Source organism: Protopterus annectens, chromosome 8.part1 (assembly GCF_019279795.1).
Source record: "Protopterus annectens isolate FY-2018-M chromosome 8.part1, PAN1.0, whole genome shotgun sequence".
In the NCBI taxonomy this organism is placed as follows: domain Eukaryota; kingdom Metazoa; phylum Chordata; order Ceratodontiformes; family Protopteridae; genus Protopterus; species Protopterus annectens.
The window spans coordinates 543,417,791-543,438,863 of NC_056742.1; the positions used below are offsets into that span (position 1 = coordinate 543,417,791).

The 21,073-nt window shown below is 40.2% G+C and overlaps 1 protein-coding gene across 1 annotated transcript in view; it reads left to right on the top strand.

Annotated features, from left to right (window-relative positions):
* The window catches only part of CRISPLD2 (cysteine rich secretory protein LCCL domain containing 2), a 561,942-nt gene that overhangs the window by 515,272 nt on the left and 25,597 nt on the right, over positions 1 to 21,073 (top strand). Inside the window, exon 14 of the mRNA XM_044082062.1 lies at positions 9,619 to 9,752. Coding sequence (XP_043937997.1) covers positions 9,619 to 9,752 — 134 coding nt within the window. The remainder of the gene's footprint in view (positions 1 to 9,618; positions 9,753 to 21,073) is intronic.

Here is a 21,073-nt window from a genome sequence, read left to right on the forward strand (position 1 = left end):
ATTCCATTTAAATTTTAATTTTAATGTTGACAATACGTAGTCAGTTACTATCTAAATATGTCTGACTGGGTAATCCCAGTGTCATATTCTGAGAAAATGTGTCCGGTTGTAGCTCCCTAAACTCCAGTGCAAATCTATTATATCATACAATTATATTTCCTTTGGGAAATAAGTGCACATGCTTGTAAATGTAATTAAAATAAGAAAACAAGTATTTATTAGTGCTGTGCATGCCAAGGGTATGATTACAGATTATGTAGGTGCTAAATTGTGGAATGGAAATGTATGTCAAATGGAAATATGACAGACACATGAAGGGAAGATGAAGCAGTGCATCTGAAAATGCATACTGCTGGTTAGGTGAAGGCATTGAAAGCAAAGAGAGAAAAATATTAGGCATAGCCACGTTGGATTATAAGCAAAAAACAGAGGATGCAGTTTTTAACAACCACTTATTATTTTCATGTGTGGTAACTGAAAGATGTAAAAGCAGAAGAAAACAATGTATTTAATGACAGGGCAGTATAGAATTATAGGAACAGAAATGCAGGTGCCTCTACATGTATGTGCCCTTTGATACCCAGTTACACAGATAGAGAACTGCCAATGTTACCTGATGTCATTCTAATCCAGCAAAGGCCAGCCTGCTGATATGAGGGCAGTTACCTTGTGGGTGCTGAGGTGCTAGAGGCTGACTCCTCCCCTCCCCATTTGGGATGATTGAAGACTGAGTACATCAACGTTATTGACTAAACAACCATGGAAGAGACTGGTTTTGTAAAAAGGTCTACAGAAGATATTCACAACTGCAGACGTCCACAATGGACTTGTATAAAGAAGCACATGAGCCTAACACATCTGGTACATTTGGAAAAGGGGTTAAGGACGTGCAAAATACTCTTACAAGTACCCGTTCCTTAGTATAATCACATCCAAACTGTAAACCATAAAAGAAATCAAACAGGTACAAATATATAAATCCTTCCCACCTTTGGGTGTGGAGGGGACTTGTTCTTCCTTTCTAGATGTCTGAAACAGTGTGTTTCTGTGTGATTGAATTTATCTGAAGTGTGAAAAGACTTAAGGAGTGATAACAGTAAGGTAAGTCACAGGTAGGTCAGCTGGAGATGCTGCTTGAGGAGTTTTAGTCCCCTAGCAGGATATTTCCAACTGTGTTTGTTGTAACACATTTTATTTTAAATTTGGGTATTTGATTCCCAGGATGTTGATGTGCTCTGGTTCCAGTGGATGGAATTAGTTTATTAGTTTGCCAAAGTGACTTCTGTAGAATGTGACAATGTCTAGGTTAATCTTACACAAGAAAGAGAGCAAGCATTGTAAGGATTTTTGATCTGTTATATCATTTATTACTATCCCGAATTCTGAGGTATTAAATTGATATTTGGTATAGCTATAAAGTAGTTTTTCTTTACCTACTTAATTTGAGCCTAGCAAAGAGTGACCTCTGTTCTTAGTGAAATCTGATCCTAAGGCTTTATAATAACTCCATGTAATATCATAGGTTCATAGGTAAGTACTAGGCTATCTGTCCAAGGGCATTTATAAGCCTAGCCAGAGTGCGTTGGCTTTCGCCACCCCCTTAGATTAGTTCCCTGTGCCTCTGACCAGCAGAGCCAATAGTTCATTGTGCCTCTGTCCAGCAGAGCCACTGCAGTGATCCCCGGGGTAAATTTTCTGTTTCCCATCCAACATCAAGGTTTCTCTTGAAGAGTGCTAGTGAGGGGCTCTGCCTGATGTATATACTGGAATCTTGTTCTAAAGCATGGGGAGTCTCTGGGTCAGGAATCTATCCCTCCAGCACGTCCTATTTATCGTTGTCGTAAGGTTTATATCCCTAGAGCGTGTGGCTCTCAGGGATTTGTTTTTTTTTAGGTGGACCATATCCATCAATTCTGGGTTGGACATGGCCTTGTATATCAAGCAGAGATCACCTCTGAGTAGGCAGTATGCAACCGAGTACAGCTGGAGTTTCTTTAGTCAGGCTGCACAGGTCATCTGTTTGAGGCCAGTAATCCTCTTGGTGAGGTACTTTTGTGGTCTTTCCAGCTGTTGCAGGTGTCTTGTAAGGTGCATTCCAAATGGGGCATTGTATTCTATAATGGGTCTAATAAGTGATGAGTAGAGAGGCACAATAACCTCCTTTGTTCTGGATGCTAACCCTTTTGACATTAGGTGGGCCACGTAAAAGGATTTTCTAACCACCTTGGCAATATGATTATCAAAGGAGAGATTGCTATCTGCTTGGGTCCCCAGATCCCTTATTACTTTTTCTGTATTTAGGGGACTACCACCTATGTGGTAGTTCGTGGGTACTTTGTTTTTTGTTTGTCATGTTTTGTAGGCTATCCGGTCTGGGTATAATATATTATTATCTCATGCTTTTATGCTTTTTAGGTGGCATATTTATCCATTAACATCTTTAGATCATTTCTGAAGAGTAAAAGGCTGCTTCACAAATGGATCATGTTAACAGGAGCTAAGGCCTCTGTCTTCTGTATCACACAGGATTTTCTTTAGAAGCATTTCTGTGTCTGCCAGTTAGCAAATTCATTTTCTGTTAAAGAGCTACTTTCTGTACTAAAAGTGCAGACTTTGATTCTTTCCAGTTCTGTTTTCCTTTTGCTTACTGTGTGGCTTTCAGCAAGTCATGTATCCTGACAATGTTCTCAGACTGAGCCTGAAAAGGGACATCTAACATCCAGTGGGCACACCCAGTTAATAGATGTCTAAAATAAGCAAGTCCTGCCGAATTCTTAGCAGCTTTGGCATTGTGCTTAGACTACATAATGCTGTTCATTGATACTGAATGTTATTGGATTGCATTATCTTGTTTGGGTGTATCAGTCCCCTATTCAATGCAAAATTTTGGTATTGCGAGATATTCAGTTGGGCAAAACCTACTCTTGGGACAATGTCATCCTGAGAACATTAGATTTTCTTGGTTGGAGCAGGATGGCAGAGGCTTATTACTCTAGTATTTTGAAATCCAACCCTTGGGGTAAATTGGGGTATCACATTACCCCAAGCTCTTTTACCACTGCTGATTCTCAAATAAGTGCTCCAGAATACTTCAAGCTAGGTAAGATAATGAGGAATCCTGAAGCACACACTCCCGATTTTGAGATGGTAATCAGCTGCTCAGGGTTTAGTTGTTACACTGTTACACTCCTGATTCTGAGCTGGGAATCAGCTGCTCAAGATTTAGTTGTTACACTCCTGATTCTGAGATGGGAATCAGCTGCTCAAGGTTTAGTTGTTACACTGTTACACTCCTGATTCTGAGCTGGGAATCAGCTGCTCAAGGTTTAGTTGTTACACTGTTACACTCCTGATTCTGAGCTGGGAATCAGCTGCTCAAGGTTTAGTTGTTACACTGTTACACTCCTGATTCTGAGCTGGGAATCAGCTGCTCAAGGTTTAGTTGTTACACTGTTGTGGAATACTAATGGAAATTTCTGCTGGTGGTGGAACAACATCACCAGTATGTGGGAAATGACCCCACAGGCATTGGCTTGTGTAGAACCAACTTGCCTTTAGTACCGGTCCCCACATACAGGTGGAATTGTGCTGCAGGCAGAGGGAGGCTGTATAAGGTGGCAGACAGGACCGTATGAATATGAGGTAACATTGTGCAGGAGCCATCTCCTTTATACACAGGGGAAGGATCCAAGCATAAATTTTATAATGGGGTTTAACTCCAGTTTTTGTAGTGTATCTCACAACATGACTACACTGTGTGTTTGGACATTAGAATGTATGCAGGATAGAGTTTGTACTTGTCATGTGTGCATTGTCATGTCTGACATATAAGTGGTGCTGAGGAGACTTCCAGGTGTGGGGATTATCAGCTGCACTGGGATGTCAGAAAGGACATTGTAAGCTAAATATCTACAATACCTGGACTGACACTTGGGCAGAGCTGTGGGGACGTCCTGCTTCAGGTGAACTCCGCCGTTATGCAGGGGACTGTCAGCTTGTGCCATGAGATACACTGTTAGAGAATGTTACTAAATCTCATTGCTTGTTACTGACAAAGCATTGGCTTAACATTGGTTTGTCTGTGGAGCATTCTGCCCTCATGGCATGATGACATACCAGGGGAAGACTTGGAAAACTAGGTTCAAATCATGATAACACTGCAGGATGGCAAAGTCTTTGCTACCCCTGTTCTTTTGGAATTCAGACGTCAGTTTATCATTCCCATTTCACTAATATATGAGCATATATATTAGTGTTGGCGTGAATGACTTGAGAAGTACCTCCCTGGACTATATGAAGAGAAACATGATCGATTTCACTGAATATATGTCCCAGGCAGGTATGTTCCTAGCCTTAAGCAGCATTCTGCCGTCACCCAGAATGATTCCTCAATGCAAACAGAAAATGATTGACTTTAACACTTGGCTTAGTTTCTGGTGTCATTCCAAGGGGATCCAATACCTGACAACCTGGAATGACATGACTGACAAACTACGATGTTTTGCCAGAGATGGCCTGCATCTGTCTCCCTTGGGCTTCAGGCTTCTGGCAAAGGCTCTTGCCTCCCCATAGTGCCTTTTTTAAGCAATGTCATGAAGTCAGAACTACCAACATGAAAATTTCATCAAAACAAAAATTAAAGGTCATGCTGTTAAATGCTAGGGGTCTAAACATGAAACTGTACTCATTGCAAGCATTCTTAACTCTGGAAGATGCTGACATTTTTGCAGTCACAGAAACCTGGTTCAAAGCTGCATACAGCACCACAGCCATACCATGTTACTCATCCTATCACACATTCAGACCCCAAACCATGGGCAGCAAGCAAAAGGAGGTGGAGTTGCAATATATATAAAAGATATACATACCTCTAGGCTGGTCAAACAGCATGACACACAGGAGACACTCCAGGTGCAGTTAACAGTTGAAAAGACCCCTATTCAAATCATAGCTAGCTACAGGCCCCCAGCTTTGACTCAAAGTGCCCACTCCAACTATCTAGACCTCTTTGAATCTATCAAGATTCAACCCTTTACCCTGATCCAGGGTGACTTTAACTATCCAACCTTAGACTGGAATAACTACTGATGCCAAAACACAAATGCCCAGAGATTCCTTGATTTTGTTAATGCAAATGCTTTGTACCAGCTGGTCGACACCCCTACAAGAGGTGAAAATATATTGGACTTGGTACTAACCAGCATGAGTAACCACTGCAGCATCCTTACAGTGTTATCATCCCTGGTAAGATCCAACCACAAAGCGATCACTTTTGAAGTCACCATCTCCCCCGCCCCCCACCCCAGCTACAGTCAAACAAAAAACTTCCCAAAACTGATTACAGTCTCCTGAGGGAAGGTATAAACAGCTTCATGGGCCCCTCCATAGGAACTGGCTCATATGTCCAAACCTACACCAAAGTACTATACATGCATTTATATAGCTGCATGGAATCAGGAATACTTGAAAGGACAAAATCCTCCTCCTCAAGGAAGAGTAAACCTGTCTAGTGGACATCTGCAAGAAGTAAACTCTATGATAAAAGGAAAAAAAATTGCTGTCCAGGACCAAGAAGGAGAAGGTGCCTAATTAGAAGCAATCTCTCCTTAGCCTGAACAAGCAAATAAGAGCACTAGTGAAATCCTCCAAAGCAAACTTTGAGTCCAAACTGGCCACATCTTCTAAAGAAAATCATAAGGCTTTCTTCACATATCTCCGCAATCTCAAAGGAAACACTCAGATCTACTCAGAAATGGTGGTCAAAGACACCATATACACAAATGCCGTAGATATAGCTAACCTGCTGGCAGGCATGTTCAGTGAAAACTTCACCCCTCTATGCCCCCATCAGTAAATCAGGACATCCCCAGCACCTGTTCCCCCTCCCCTTATCTCTAGGGAGCAAGTCATCAATGCCCTCTCAAAGGCAAAAAATACAGCCTCCATGGGACCTGATAACATCCCAGGCTGCATCATACATGAACTCAGGCAGGAACCTGGAGCAGCATTAGGCACCCTGTTCAACCAAAGCCTGAGTACTGGCTTTATCCCAGCCAAATGGAGGACAGCCACTGTCATCCCTTTGCACAAAGGTGGAGCATCCACTGATCCAGGAAATTATAGACCCATCAGCCTAACTAGCCTGATCTACATGACCATGGGGTGGATTATCATGGACCTCATTAACAAGGACATTGACAACCTCCAAACACTTGATCCTACACAGTTGGTTTCATAATGTGGAGGTCATGGCTGTTAAATTTCGTCAACTTCTTTGTGACAGTCACCAAAGTTATGGACGAGTAGATAAACTCTCACAACTAGGCATCAATCCATATGTTACCGGATGGGTAGCAAATTGGCTCACTGATAGAACCCACCTAGTCAAAATAGGGGAAGCCACCTCAAGCAGTAGACCCGTAATGAGTGCTGCACCTCAGGGATCAGTCTTGGGGCCTCTATTGTTTGAGATATACTTTTCTGAGGTGCAGGCCAAAACCAGTGGGCTATGGCTGACCAAGTTTGCAGATGACTGCAAGCTGTATGCTGTCATCAATTCCTTTAGTAATGTGGACATCCTCCAAGAGGGTCTCACCCAAACAAATGACTGGTGCCATAAACATGGCCTCACACTGAATACCAAAAAATGCATCATTATCATCCCCTTTGGGGAGAGTGATATCCCCACAAATTATCACATTAATAACAAGGTCTAAAGCACACAATCAGTCGTGAGGGACTTGGGCACCCAGGTTGATAGCAAACTGACTTTTAACCACCATATTACCTCCGTTGTACAGAAAGCTTTCTACATGGCCCACTTCATTAGTAAGGGTATCTGATCCAGGGACAAGGTGGTCATAACATCCCTGTATTCCTTCCTTATAAGACACATTATTGAGTACAATGCCCCTTTCGGCATGTACCTCACAAAGCACATGCAGCAGCTGGAGAGACCAGGGCTTCAAACATCTACCCTACACAGATAGGCTAAAGGCCCTGTCTCTCTACTCAGTCTCATACAGATTCTTCAGAGGTGACCTCTGTCTGGCATACAAAGCAATCTCAGACCCCACCTTGATGGGACTGCTGCATATCCACAAGTCAAGCTCCACTCGAGTAACCTGCACTGTGACCTCAACCTGGTCTGTGACATCAATAGGACTTGTTGGCAGGACAGATTTGTGTCCCAGAGACTCCCCTTTTGTAAAATAGACTTCCTCTCAATGTCAAGCAGAGTACCTCATTAAACCTTTTTAAGTGCAACCTGAATAACTGGATGGGGAACAGAAAATATACTCCTGGGATTCCACTTGTATCCCTGCTGGACAGTGGCATCAGGTGCTGACCTGTCGGAACAGGGGCTAAATTCTTGGCTAGGCTTGTAAGGGCCTTAGGAACAATAGCCTAGGAACTTTCCATGATCCTATATGTGTGCCTGAGTACACTTGCTGGAGACATAGATATGGTGGGGCAAAGGGAGCAGCTACCTCAGGCACAAGGTGTTAGGGAGGCATCGTCAAAAGCATCTGTGGTTACAAGTGAAGCACTTTAGCACTCAAAAGCATCTGTGGTGAGGAGTGATGCACTTTAGCACTCACTGTGTGCTTTGGGCAGTACTGGCTTTCTGGTAAAAGTAGAGGCTATGAGTATTTTTTTTTTTTTGGCCCTCATGTATAAGAGGGCCTTATTACTTTTTGGATCCCTGAATTAAAGTTGAGGAAGGTGCCAGACTGTGAAATGGAACAGGGCATATGGACACGTGGCTACACATCTTGTACTTGCCCTTATAATGTGCAGCAAACTTATACAGCTACCCTACAATTGCTGTGTCATATGCATTCAAAAGAATAAAACATTCCATATTAACATTGTTTTTCAGTTCTCAGATTCTGTCAGAATTGAAACCCATGTAAATTAAAATGGTTGCCTGATTTTACAATAGACCTGAAAAGTATAGAACAGCATTTATTTTACTCGCATATTAAATTCCATTTTGGACAGTGTTTACTCCACAGCTTCTGTGAAAAAGTACAAAAGTTCAAAGTAGACCAGTTTGGCAGTATTGTAGGAAATGAATGATGTAAACATTATAAAATAAATTGTTTTGGAATTTAATTTGAAATATATGTATGCTTTTCACTGAGTAACTGCCTCAGCTTGCATGCAAATTAACTTTTACTGTCCCAGAGAGAACAAGATAATCTGTCTGCCTGTAAGTTATGAGGAAACATTGACTTAAAAAGGCATTTAGCACCGACCGTTTAAAGCTTTCGTACAAAATGGCCAAATCGTCACATTAAGTTCAGTTTTTACTACTGTCTGCTGGATGCAGTTTTGGCAGGCTACTCGTTGAGACACAGTAGTAATCTACAGCAAATTATCCTATTATGTACTGAGGTTACCCCAGCATGTCTGTGTCAGTCTTTGCAGTCATGCTACTGGTTGGTTTCTAGCACAACCCATCTGCCGTATGATCTGTAAGTGGCAACACACATGACAATCAACCTGTTTATCTGCATGACTTTGCATTCATATGGTTTGTCCAGTTTACTTAATGCCACATAATACGGCAGGAACAGTTCAAAACAAACTCAGTAGCAGCTGAAGGGGTTCCGTGAAAGAAACGGCAACGCAGTGAATAAATCACGAACAGTAGTAGGATCGTTACCTCACAGTCAGGTTCTGAGGTTCAATCTTGGTATCCAGCCATCATCCTTGTAGAATCTGCATCATGTTCTCCCTCTGTCTTTATGGATTTTGCTCCAGTTTCCTTCCAGAAACATGCCGGCTGATTGCCTACTCAAAATTGTCAATATATATTATGTTTTCCATTGCCTTTGTGACCTGGGACATGGCTAAAAAGGGTTCAGGAACCAACCCAGTTATTAACAAATGTAAAATAAAAAAAAAATAAAGCTTCTGTATCTTTGTTAATTAAGAAGGAGGGAATATAATGTAGAGCAGCAAAATCAATTGTCTTCAATTACAATTAATATTGCATAATTAACACATAAAGCTTATATTGCATAAGTTGTGGAGCAACCTGGGATTAGTTAAGGAAGGGCTGTATGACTGTACTAGCTGTGCGTTAATGGCAAACAGAATATCCAGTTACCTTAACTGGGGTCAAGCAGCTAGGGGTAAAAAAAGTTGGCAAGAAACACACATTTGTGGAGATGGCTGAATGAAATAAAAAGATACAGGCATTATCTTGAAGTGCTTAAAATGACTGATGCACCATGATAAAGGCTCTGAGACATACGCAGAAATGTACATTAACAAGGTTATTTTTGCAATTGTAATTTGTGACCATTTCATTTACCGGGACACCAAAACAAATAACTGAATAGTTGAGCATAAACTAAATGAATGAATGAATAAATAAATAAAGTACTGATATTACTTAGTGAGGGTCCTACCAAATGGTAGCTTGGTGTATTCAAACTGCCACTATCCATGTTTGTGAAATAGCTGTGCAATCTGGGTAGAATACAATGCTAAACTATTTTTTGGAACTGATTTTATTACTTTCTGTTAAGACTAGATCAGAGTTTTAAGTGTTTTTTTTTCAGTGTCAGAGTCAGGCTTTCTAATTGGTGATTTTTTTGTTTTCAGAAATCTAGCATTTGCAAAACCGCAGTGCATGCAGGTGTTATCGATGATGCTTCAGGAGGCTATGTTGATGTGATGCCTGTGGAAGCCAAGAAATACTACGTAGGCTCTCTCCACCATGGAGTGCAGTCTGAGAGGTGAGTTCCTTTTTTAAAATTTTCTGTTTATTTCTATTTTTAGGGTGGTAAAGGAAAGCTACATTTGCTTTAGACTTGCAAGAATCTTATGACTTACAAATCACTCACTTGTAGTTATGACATGGCTGTAGTTTGCAATGAAATGCCAGCTTACAATTTCACATATAGGGATGTATTGTCTGTTTTTTTCTGCAGATGCAGTTCACATGCTGTCTTAGGAACAGGATTTATAGTTTCTGATTTTTTAGAATTATAGCAAGCACCAGGCATGGCAACCCGCATGACAGCACAGCCTGGATGTAGTGCACAGGAGAGCTGTCTGCAAATATGTTACAATGAGTACAGTAGTAAGCTGTGGACATGCTACATTGTGAAGTTCTTGGTTTGACTCTTACATTATATACTTCCATACTATTTGACTTAACCAAGTTATTCATTCAGACCAAAGTTTTGTGCATCACTTTGAATACAGGACAGGTGGTTTTGTCTTTTGGGACTCACTAGGTGAACTCAATCTACTCAAATAAAAATTAAGAAAATATTCTAGGATCCTTTCTAGAGCTGAAGTTGGTACAGCTCTGGTACCTGGTCTGGTGCACTGCAACAATGAGGACATCAGAATAATTCAGAAGAAGCGTGTCTATCTCAGAGCATATTAATACACTGAGTCATGTTGGGACAACTGTGTATTTGTGTTTGTGTATGAGTGCATGGCATGCGTGGAAATATGTGTGCGTGCATGTGTGAGTTTGCAAGTGAGCAATTATGTGTGTGTGTGTGTGTGTGTGTGTGTGTGTGTGTGTGTGTGTGTGTGTGTGTGTGCGTGTGTGTGTGTGAATGCATGCGTATAAATATGTGTATATGTGTCTGTGTGTGTGTGTGTGTGTGTGTGTGTGTGTGTGTGTGTGTGTGTGTGTGTGTGTCCATTGGTAATCAGTCAGCTGCATAACACTGCTACCTCCTATTTCCGGTGGAAATAGCAGAACAGAAATGTAAAACAGATAGATATCAGACAATATTTTCATATCAAATGGCTGACATAAATTTGTTCAGTGCAGTTTTAGCAACTATTTGCCATCTGACCACCTTCCTCGTATACACTGCACAAAATGTTTCTGTTATATTTGGCATGCAAAGATCATCCTTTCAAGAGGCTGAGCATTGCCGCCCACTACTTGTGAAATGGGTGTAGTACTTCATGATGTCACATGGAGTGCAAAGTGTTTGAAGGTCCAACATGCCCTCTGGTTTATGAAAATTTCTTTTGAAGAATCGTGTACAACTATGTTACTGTTTACATTTATAAATCCAGGTGTGCCTACACACACACACACACACACACACACACACACACACACACACACACACACACACACACACACACACTAATACAAAAGTAACATGATTTAGCACATGATGTGACCATTGAAATCTATTTAGAATTTTGTTTCAAGGTATTTTTTCTGCAGGTAACCATGTACTTTTCGAAGAGCATAACATTCTTCCTTCCTGGACAACAGACTTCAAAGTGTATAAACTGCCTGTTATGTGAGAAGTTGAACCTCTGACATGGATTGAAGTCAAAACCAGGAGTATTAACATTCAGAACGGAAGATAAAATAGCTACTGAAAATGCATTAAATGTTTAAACTTTTCAAACGTAATATCTTGTGAAGTGGAGTAAATCCTGTTTCCCTAGCTCTGTATGTCAACAAGTAAGGAAGTAGCGAAGAGAAGAAGTGGCAGAATACATTTAGAAGGAGTGTGGTAAGTTCTGAAAGGGAATTTGCTTGAATGCGAAAAAAAAAATGTTCAACATCAGGATCTAGGCACACAAGGTCAAGAGGGTATATTTACATAAGAACAAAATAATTAAGATGATAGATGAAAAATATAAGAAATGGAAATGAGGTCAAGGTATAATTTTGAAAACTGAAATAAACTAGACAGACGAATTAAACACTGTGTGAGACAAGATCAGGAAAAATATGAAGAAATTTTAGATATAGATATTGAGTATAATCAGAAATTTTATAGATATATAAAATGAGGTAGGAGTAAAGAAATAAAATCAATAAATTGTGTGTAAATTTTAAAATTTACTCTGAAACACAGTACGTTATAGATATTTACAAAATCTGATGCAAAACAGTTTGGCTCGACAAAGGGGGTGATAACTGTATTAATAACATTCAGGTAACTTCGGGTACTGAAATTAAATTAGATTGTATTGAAAAAGAACCATGCCAACTGGACCGAAACAAAGCGCAGGGAGTATACAGAATTAATAATGATGACCTGAGAGCACTTTGGCAAGATTGGAGACATGCACTTGTTAAACCTATCTTAAAGGGAAAAGAGAACAGAATAAATCCAGATTCATATTGAGCCATAAGTTTACCTTCTTGTAGACAAATAATAGAGGAAGTTATTCTGAATAAATTATTGTCAGAATTGGAAAAGTTAGTACATGAGGCCTTATAGCTGCATGCACTTATTGAAACTAGATCTGTAACTACCTATAATGTGATGGTTTATAATAATATAATACCAGCTATAAATGAAATATGGGCTGTGATTTAATTTATATGCATTTAAAGTCAGCCTTTGATAGGTTTTTTCCCAATGTACTGATCAGTAAATTAGAACAACTAAGTATTAAGGAAATCTTGATAAGATGGATAATTGCATGGCTTACGTGTAGGACATACCAAGCATCACACAGCAATTGGACAGGTGAAATTTTAGGCTGTGGTCAGTGCGTCCCATAGATCTCTAGGCCCTTGGTTATTTACTTTGTATCCGCCTGAACTGCCTTTTCTATGAGCGTAGTAATATAATCTCTATATAGATGACTTGAAAATGAATAAACTGATTATATCTGTTATAGATAAGGCATGTCTGCACAAGAACTTGACTAGATTAACCATTTTGCCATAGGAGAATAATATGATGATAAATACATCAAAAACTAAGCTTATTGGATATGAGAGACACATGTTAAAGGGTGAATATTTAATACAGCACACATTGACTGAAACTGTGGATTCATTTAAGTAAATGGATAAATTAGTTTTGGGTTTTTCTGATCATATCAATCAATTGGTTAATGATAGTTATAAAACTATAGGCTACATAAAACACATGTAAGGTCTAAGAAATCAGAAATGATGAAATCATTGTAAGCTACATCAGATACAAACTAGTATATGAACTAACAATATGGAAACATAAGAAAACAAGCATGAGTATATTGGAAAGAGTACAGTTGTTATGAATAATTAAGATATTTGAACTTGTACAGTTTTCACATAGATATCGAAGAGATCTTATTCAGGTATATAGGGCATTTTGAGACAACTGGCGCTGGGAATTTTTGGGGTTATCAAAAACGAGTAGAGAATCATCAGACAATCTGTGTAGAAGATTCAATAAAAGTGAGAGGTGTACTAATTGGTTGTCTGGGAGAGCAGCTGATGTATGGAATAAACTACCAAATTATATTAAAACAAGCGCTAGTTTAGATATTTTATGAACAATTTGAACACTTATAATGAGATGACTGTTTTGGTATATTTGCAGGCTAGAACAACAATATAGCCCATGAAAAATCTGTATGTCTCTCTGACTGTCTGTATGTATAGGTGGTGCAGCAGTTAATGTTGTTGCTTCTCAGTAAGAGGGTTGACAGTTCGATCCTTGGCTGGGGTGCCTTCTGTGCAGAGTCTGCATGTCCTCCCTGTGTTCACGAGTTTCTTCCTGGTAGTTTTGTTTCCTTCCACATTCCAAAGAGCTGTGTCTGGAACATTTCTCCCTGGGCCTGCTGCAAATAGTCTCTGTCCTAGTTGGACTTGCCCTGTCAACAAAATGTTATTTATATATATATATATAAAGAACACATATATAGTTAGTGAACCCAGAATGTGGCTTGACAGAGCAACATTCCTGTAGGAAGGTAGTTCCTGTTACACAGCAGATGTGTTAGCTAATTCTATATAAATACCTCAACACATGCTTCAACAACAAAAAGACTAGATGGCAATCATCCGTCCATCCATTCTCCATGAACATATCATTTAACGCATTTTGGGAATGTTGGAGTCTATTTCAGCAGCCATTGGATACAAGGGTTTGAAATTAATTCTCTGGAAATATATCAAGGGAATCCATGGATGTGGAAATGGTCTATTGCAGAACACAACTGCATAAACACACACAGAGACAGACACTCTACAAGCATGCCTGCAGGCAATTTGGAAAATCGCCAGTCAATCTACTGCATCTCTTTGGAAGGTGGGAGGAAAATGGGGAATCCATAGAAAACCCACATTGTTATAGGAAGGACATGCATGGGGAATCCATAGAAAACGCACATTATTACAGGAAGGGCATACACAGGGAATCCATAGAAAACCCACATTGTTAGAGGAAGGACATGCATGGGAAATCCATAGAAAACCCACATTCTTACAGGAAGGACATGCATGGGGAATCCATAGAAAACCCCCATTGTTACAGGAAGGACATGTATAGGGAATCCATAGAAAACCCACATTGTTACAGGAAGGACATGCATGGGGAATCCATAGAAAACCCACATTGTTACAGGAAGGACATACACAGGGAATCCATAGAAAACCCACATTCTTACAGGAAGGACATGCATGGGGAATCCATAGAAAACCCCCATTGTTACAGGAAGGACATGTATAGGGAATCCATAGAAAACCCACATTGTTACAGGAAGGACATGCATGGGGAATCCATAGAAAACTCACATTCTTACAGGAAGGACATGCAAACTCCATACGACAATCAGTTAATTTAACTGTCTCATAATTCGCATTAATCTTCACAGAAGGTGGGCAGCCACATATGTGGGGTAGACAGGTGTGTCATTTGTCACCCAGGACACACCTTCAGGAAATGATCAACAAATTGTTTCAATAATGCCATAAAGGTGGGTTGTATAGTATGTTGCATACCTTTGGTTGTTTTGAAACATCTCTTTCCCTTCAGCCAGGGTAAACACTCCTCCCTTATTTTGAGGCAGAAGACTTCTCTTTATCTTGCAAGTCTCATTCCTCATATCTCTCTCTTCCTCTCAACAGTTACTGCTTCTTCTGTGTATATGAACTTGGTTTATACGTACATTATTATTATATCACACTGAATGTTATCTTGATTATGCAGTTTAAGGTGTTTCTTCTTTGTACCAGTATAGTGTACCATTTTTCATCCTACTTTAGTTGATGTACACTTTAAAGTGTTATTATCCTTGTTGGATTTGTTGTAAAATCTATTTTGTTATTCTTCTGTTCCTGTGAAATTGTACTTTAGTGATCTGTGCTATATGTGGAGCTTTTCTCCCCAGGCATCCTCTGAAAAAGGACTTGTGTCCAGTCGGACTTTCCTGGTAACCAAATGTAAAATAAAATAAATAAATGAATAATAAAATGTGTTATGGTTTGTCTAGCTTGGAGGGTAGTTGTAGGATGTCTTAAAAGATTTTTTAATAACGGAGGAAGAGGGTTTAGATCTGAGGATGATGAGCTATTTATGAAGAGAGAGACTATGGGAGAGGATGGAGCCTTAAGGAACACATTACTGTAGAGAAGAGGGATGGAAGATGGAGATCCCTATCTTCACTTGGAAGCTTCCTGTCACAGACTGATGAAACTACTGCTATCAGTGTGAAGGATGGATGGCATTGATGGGGTTCAAATCCCACCACTACCACCAAAAATGTCAGTGACTGATGGCACCACTGCCACCAATCTGAAGAATGGATAATAATGGACAAGCGTATCAAGAGAATATATACTGCTGTCCTGAATATACACTTGCAACATCCATATCTTGATTAGACTGCATGTATTCAACCTACTGAGCTTAGTCTTTGGCCAAGTATCCCAGTCTCCCTTTCTTACTACACTTTCTCACAACTTTCTGTGAACCAGATCTGCCTTTCAGGCAAACTATTATTTTCACACACACAATTCCAGGTAAGTCAGACAGAATTCTTCAGTTCCCCACAGATTTTGTCCTGGCATGGTGATTCTACCACCACTGTAGATATGACCAGAAAATACCAGTTACCTGCTGCTCTTGATTTAGCCAAATATAAAACTATACACATTAATATTTCACTGCTACTACTGGTACTAAGCCCAAGTAATCAGGCTAAGTGGAGAAGGCAAATGGTTTGTTAGTATGCAGACACAGGAGCTTAAAGCAAATAAACAAATTTTACTTAATAAGACAAGTAGTGCCGATACATATTAGATATGTGCAGGAACAAAAAAAGTGCACATAGAAGATCAAAATAACATTCAGTTATACTACACAGAGTATGTACAAAAACCTGGTATATAGATAACTAAATATCCTAACTGTCTCTTATTAAAGAATACCAAACCTAACTCTACTAAGTTAAAAAATAATAACAATGCACAGGTAGATACAGATAGTACTTACATGACTGGACCAAGGTCTTCCAAGTAGACTAAGAAAGAACAGAGACCAGTCTGAAATATTTATACATTCCTGTTCAAAGAACCAGGTATTGCTTCATTTTATATCTACAGAAAAACATTGCATAAGCTTCTTCTAGTTGTCTGATTTCTGAAAGCAAAAATAACTAAGCCAGTTCTTCCACATGTAAAAGAGAAGGGGTTAATTACAGCAGCTTAGAAACAATAGCAGCTACCAGTACACACAATTTTACATACACCTCTTAACTGTCTGCATTTTAATGTCTCCTTTGTTTTCACAGTTCTGGATAGCTATTTATTTGAAGTAAATTGTAATGCATACATGTCTGTTCCTTTCATCTCTTTTTACATTTACAAAAGAGATGGTCACAATGTTACATATATTTTGCTGACCAAATATGTTACAAGTAGGAGAAAAATGCATATCATCTTTAAATCAGTTTTCTTTAGCTTGACACCCCAAGTGCTACATTTCTACTAGACAAACAATCCTTAAGCCAACCGACTACTTTGTTACTTACCCCAGCTGCTAGAAGTAGGCCATGAATAACAAGGATAAAGGTCTTGGTGAGCGCCATCAGGAGTGTTTCTTCTAAATTTTCATTTATCTCTGCCTCACAGAATTTTGCAACACTGATGTCTGGAAAGGATGGATTATTTCTGAAATATACAAGGCTTGCTGATTGTATATAATTTTTATATATTTTGCATAATGTTTAGAGTATGAAGATAAGGTGGAATTTTGATGTTGAGTTTGGTGTAGGTATTTTAGGAAGAGTTTTTTTCAAAGTTGATTTTCAGATTTTATGAATTATGATTACAAGGCATATAGATGTGAAGAAAGGCAGTAAGGATGTTCTAGTTGACTGTGAGAGAAACCGGGCAAGTATATTGTCCAAGTGTGATGGTGTATCAAGAGGGATTTTTCCAGGAGTTCTTTGGTTTCATCCTTTTTTATTCCCTGGAAGTAGAAGAGAAACCTGAAGTCAGCAGGGAGTAGAAGCAGAAGATGCAACTGCTGTTTATGTGCCTGGGAAGCCTGAAGAATTCCCGTTGAAAGGAATTGCAAAAAAAGGATCCCTTGTTACTGTGGTTCAAATTAGGTGAGCCTGTAGAAGGGCTGATGTGGTGGTCTGTCAGTAAGTTGACCTGTTTCTGGAGATTTTTAGGATTTGGTAGATAAGGGGTTTGCTCAGAGTTTTATATTTTACTTTTATGTTTTCTGATGGCTTTTTATTTTTAGGTTCTGTAACATATATTGTTTGTGGTCTACAGAGTTTTTACATTTTCTTTCCATTGGTGTTGTGCTTTATCTCTAAGTTTGATTATATATATATATATATATATATATATATATATATATATATATATATATATATATATATATTTGTTCTGGCTTTAGAAATCAAGGGATAATGAGGGAAATGTTTGTCTTGGAGGGTTTGCTGCTATATCAAGGTGTGGACAATGATGTAGTGGTGACAGTTTAGGGATTGGCAGTTGCCTTTAAGTTCAGCATTGTTTTGTTGAGGTTTTAAACTTAACAATATATTTTTTTAAGATTTTAGTCAGAAGGTTATTAGGCTAGTGGAATGTTGTTAGGGAGAGTAAAGTTGAATGAGATGGTGAAATTGGCACTGAGTGACTGGAGGTACACCTTAAAGAATGAGAGAGAAATAGGCTTTGAATTATTATGGATGAGTATATCCACTAAGGTGGTTTTCCCACTCATGGGCTTTGACTGCGAAAACTCTTTTACTATTTGTATGAGGGCATTGTCAGCAAAAGGATTACTTGGGTGAATTACTGTTCCCTAGAAACTTACTTCATTAGAGCAAGGCAGATGTGATGAATGGTTCTTGTCAGGTCCAAGACCAAATACAAAATGTTCTGTCTCACTAAGCGACTTCTCGATTAATATCTCAAATACTAGTACTGGGATAGCTTGCAGACTGACATCACTTCTTGTCATCCGGCTTTTAGTCCCGAGATCAAAACAGCCATTGATGGCATCTGGTAGCATTTAGCATCTACCTGTAAAAATACATAGATAAGGACTTTTACTCAGATCTTTGGCAGATGCTGGATGTTATGAAACAATTGCATTCCTTCATGCTTTCAAGACTAGTAATTATTTCACCCTAAAGACAATATAGAAACTTCCCCAGTACAGACTCTGAGGTTTACCCTCAGTTTCCTCTGTTGACATATACATTTAAACAGTTGCAATAGTGCATGTGCATTTCTGTTCTCTCCAGTAGGGCACACTGTGGATACATCTCAAACACAACCATTTACAAATACCCTTTTCAACACAAACATCTGTACAAATAAGTCTGATATACACATGACATGCAGTTCTAATACATTTGTAACACAAGCATCTTATACAGTTCTAATACATTTGTAACACCAGCTTCTTCTATGACATATAATTATTTACAAAATTCCAGCTAGCTGTGCTAGCAGTGTCTCCTTTCTTCAGACGTTTATTTACCCATGTTTTTTTTTGGTTTGATCATAAGTGTGAAGCCCAAGTAATCAAACAAAGCCAGCCATGGGTAAATCCAGCATTACCCAAACTCAGGAGTGGGTTATTGCTATTATACAATGACATTATTTAAGAAAGAAATTGCATACCTTTCTTAAATAATGACTTTGCATAATGGTGCTGTAGTGTTCGTCTACCTTTTCTGATGTACTGCACGTGTAAGGGACTTATGTTCCCACACTTGCTTACATCAGTGCAGTGCAGGGAAAGCAACGGAAATGAGTGAATCTCCGTTGCTGTTTTTTTTCCACTGAAATTTTACAAGGGGCTGCCTAAATACAAGGAAAATGAGGTATGTTTCTGATTATTTACTTATTTTTGCAGAATGTACCTGTTTTTTCTCAGATTTTGCTGTCCTGTAAGCATATACCTATATAAAACTCTGGCCACTCAGTGGTACTTCAGTGGCAGGACTTTTTTTCTATTGATATATGCCCAATTTACGGATTCAGGCACCTAGGCGGTGCGACACCCACCTGTGAGACAGCTGGATGTGGACACATGGCAGGATGACAATTTAACTGCAGTGACAAAGGACTGTGGACAATTCCCTGTCAAAATTGAGGGAACCCCTACACCCTAACCACAGGAGGCACATACAAACCACCACAGTGATACACTGTGCACCCCCTTAGAAGCCACCATGTGCAACTGTTAGTGGAAAATCTTGCTGGGATAGCATGCCACGTGGGCAGGAAAGTGGTACCATGGAACCCGTGTGCTATGGGCAAAGCCTTTATTAATTGAATATGCAATGTGATGTGTGTTGTGCTTGGTGCATACGAAACCCAGACAGTATCATAATTTGTAGAAATGTGCCACAGCATGGAGGAAATCCTGCACATTAGTGTAGTCACGCTTATGTTGTAAGATGTGCTTTAGGCGACGCTCCCTTACTACAATAGCCTTCCTACGCGGTGTTACAGGCATCCCCCTCAGAAGAGATTCACGTTGGGTATCCATCAAGTTCTGCTCCTGCTGCAGAACACACAGAAGGTCAGCTAGCTGTACAGTAGGGCGACCCAGTAATACCTTCAGCCGACGATGCCATGCCTCCACCTGGTTGTTAGTACGTGGGAAGTCCATCTCAGAGATATCGGACACATTCCAAAATCGCATAGGGTATGACGATGGCATTCGTGTCTGTACTGAACAGTGGGATGCATACTTGCGTGGTCGGCCTCAGACATAATGATGGTCTAGAAATACGCCAATCGGCTGAGCACATTCCAGTAAGGAAGCCACAATGTCCAGAAATGCAGGGACAACATCATCCAAAGGTAGGAATGCCAACGCTATCAGCTTGCGGATGGCAATGGAGAAAGCAGTGTCCGTGCCATAGAGGGCGACAAGGTGGTGATGCTGGATCTGGCGCCAGATGATCTGTGCAAAATGGAATAGGCATCCCTTCTGAATACTCCTAGGGAATGCTTTCCGGCTGGCACGAATTGCTGCCTTCTCAAAATCAGTCATAATATACTGTGGTGACAAAGTGCATCCCTGTTCAGCAGCCATACCCCTCAGCACCTCCCACAAAGTGGTGTATGCAGACTCCGACTTCCGTGTCATGAGACAGTACACCAGGGGTACGATCCTCATTGAGGTGGGGGTGCCAATACAGCCATGTAATGTATATAGCTGGCGACATATATCAGCCCGTGTGGGAAAAGTGCCATCACCAAGAACGATGTCGGACCTGCACAGGTCAGTCAGGTTCTGTGTTGTAGTAAGTACTACCAAGGAAGCAGTACCATCCATATCCGACCTTCTACGAAGGATGAAGCTGCCACTACGGAGTGGATACTGGCTGGCATCAATATCTGCAAGAGTTGCTGGAGGTGTAGCCATGGATGCCCGTGCCTGCTGCCGTACCCTGGTGATGCTCCTTCGAAGGGTTGCACGACAAGGCATCTCCTGCAGTACGTTGTCAGCTGCTGTGCCTAGCACACTCTGCATTACCAAGCTTGGCAATTCATTACCAGTTACCGCCATCTGCCGTAGTTCTGCTCGCAGTGTAGCCACTTGTGCCATTGTTGCATCCGGGCCGTGCTGGCGTGGCAGTGATTTCAGCAATTCCTCACCCTCTTCCTGGCGAACAGTGATGGCACGTCCTCTGCATGCCTTTACTCTCCGCTCACTACATGCCCAGTACCGTTTTGGTGGTGTCTCACGTTCCAAATGGTAGAGGTACCCCTCCACCACCAGCATGGGTTTGCCACGTTGGCTGGGCACTGTGCTGTATCTGTTGCCAATCAGACCGGGGCTATACAGATACA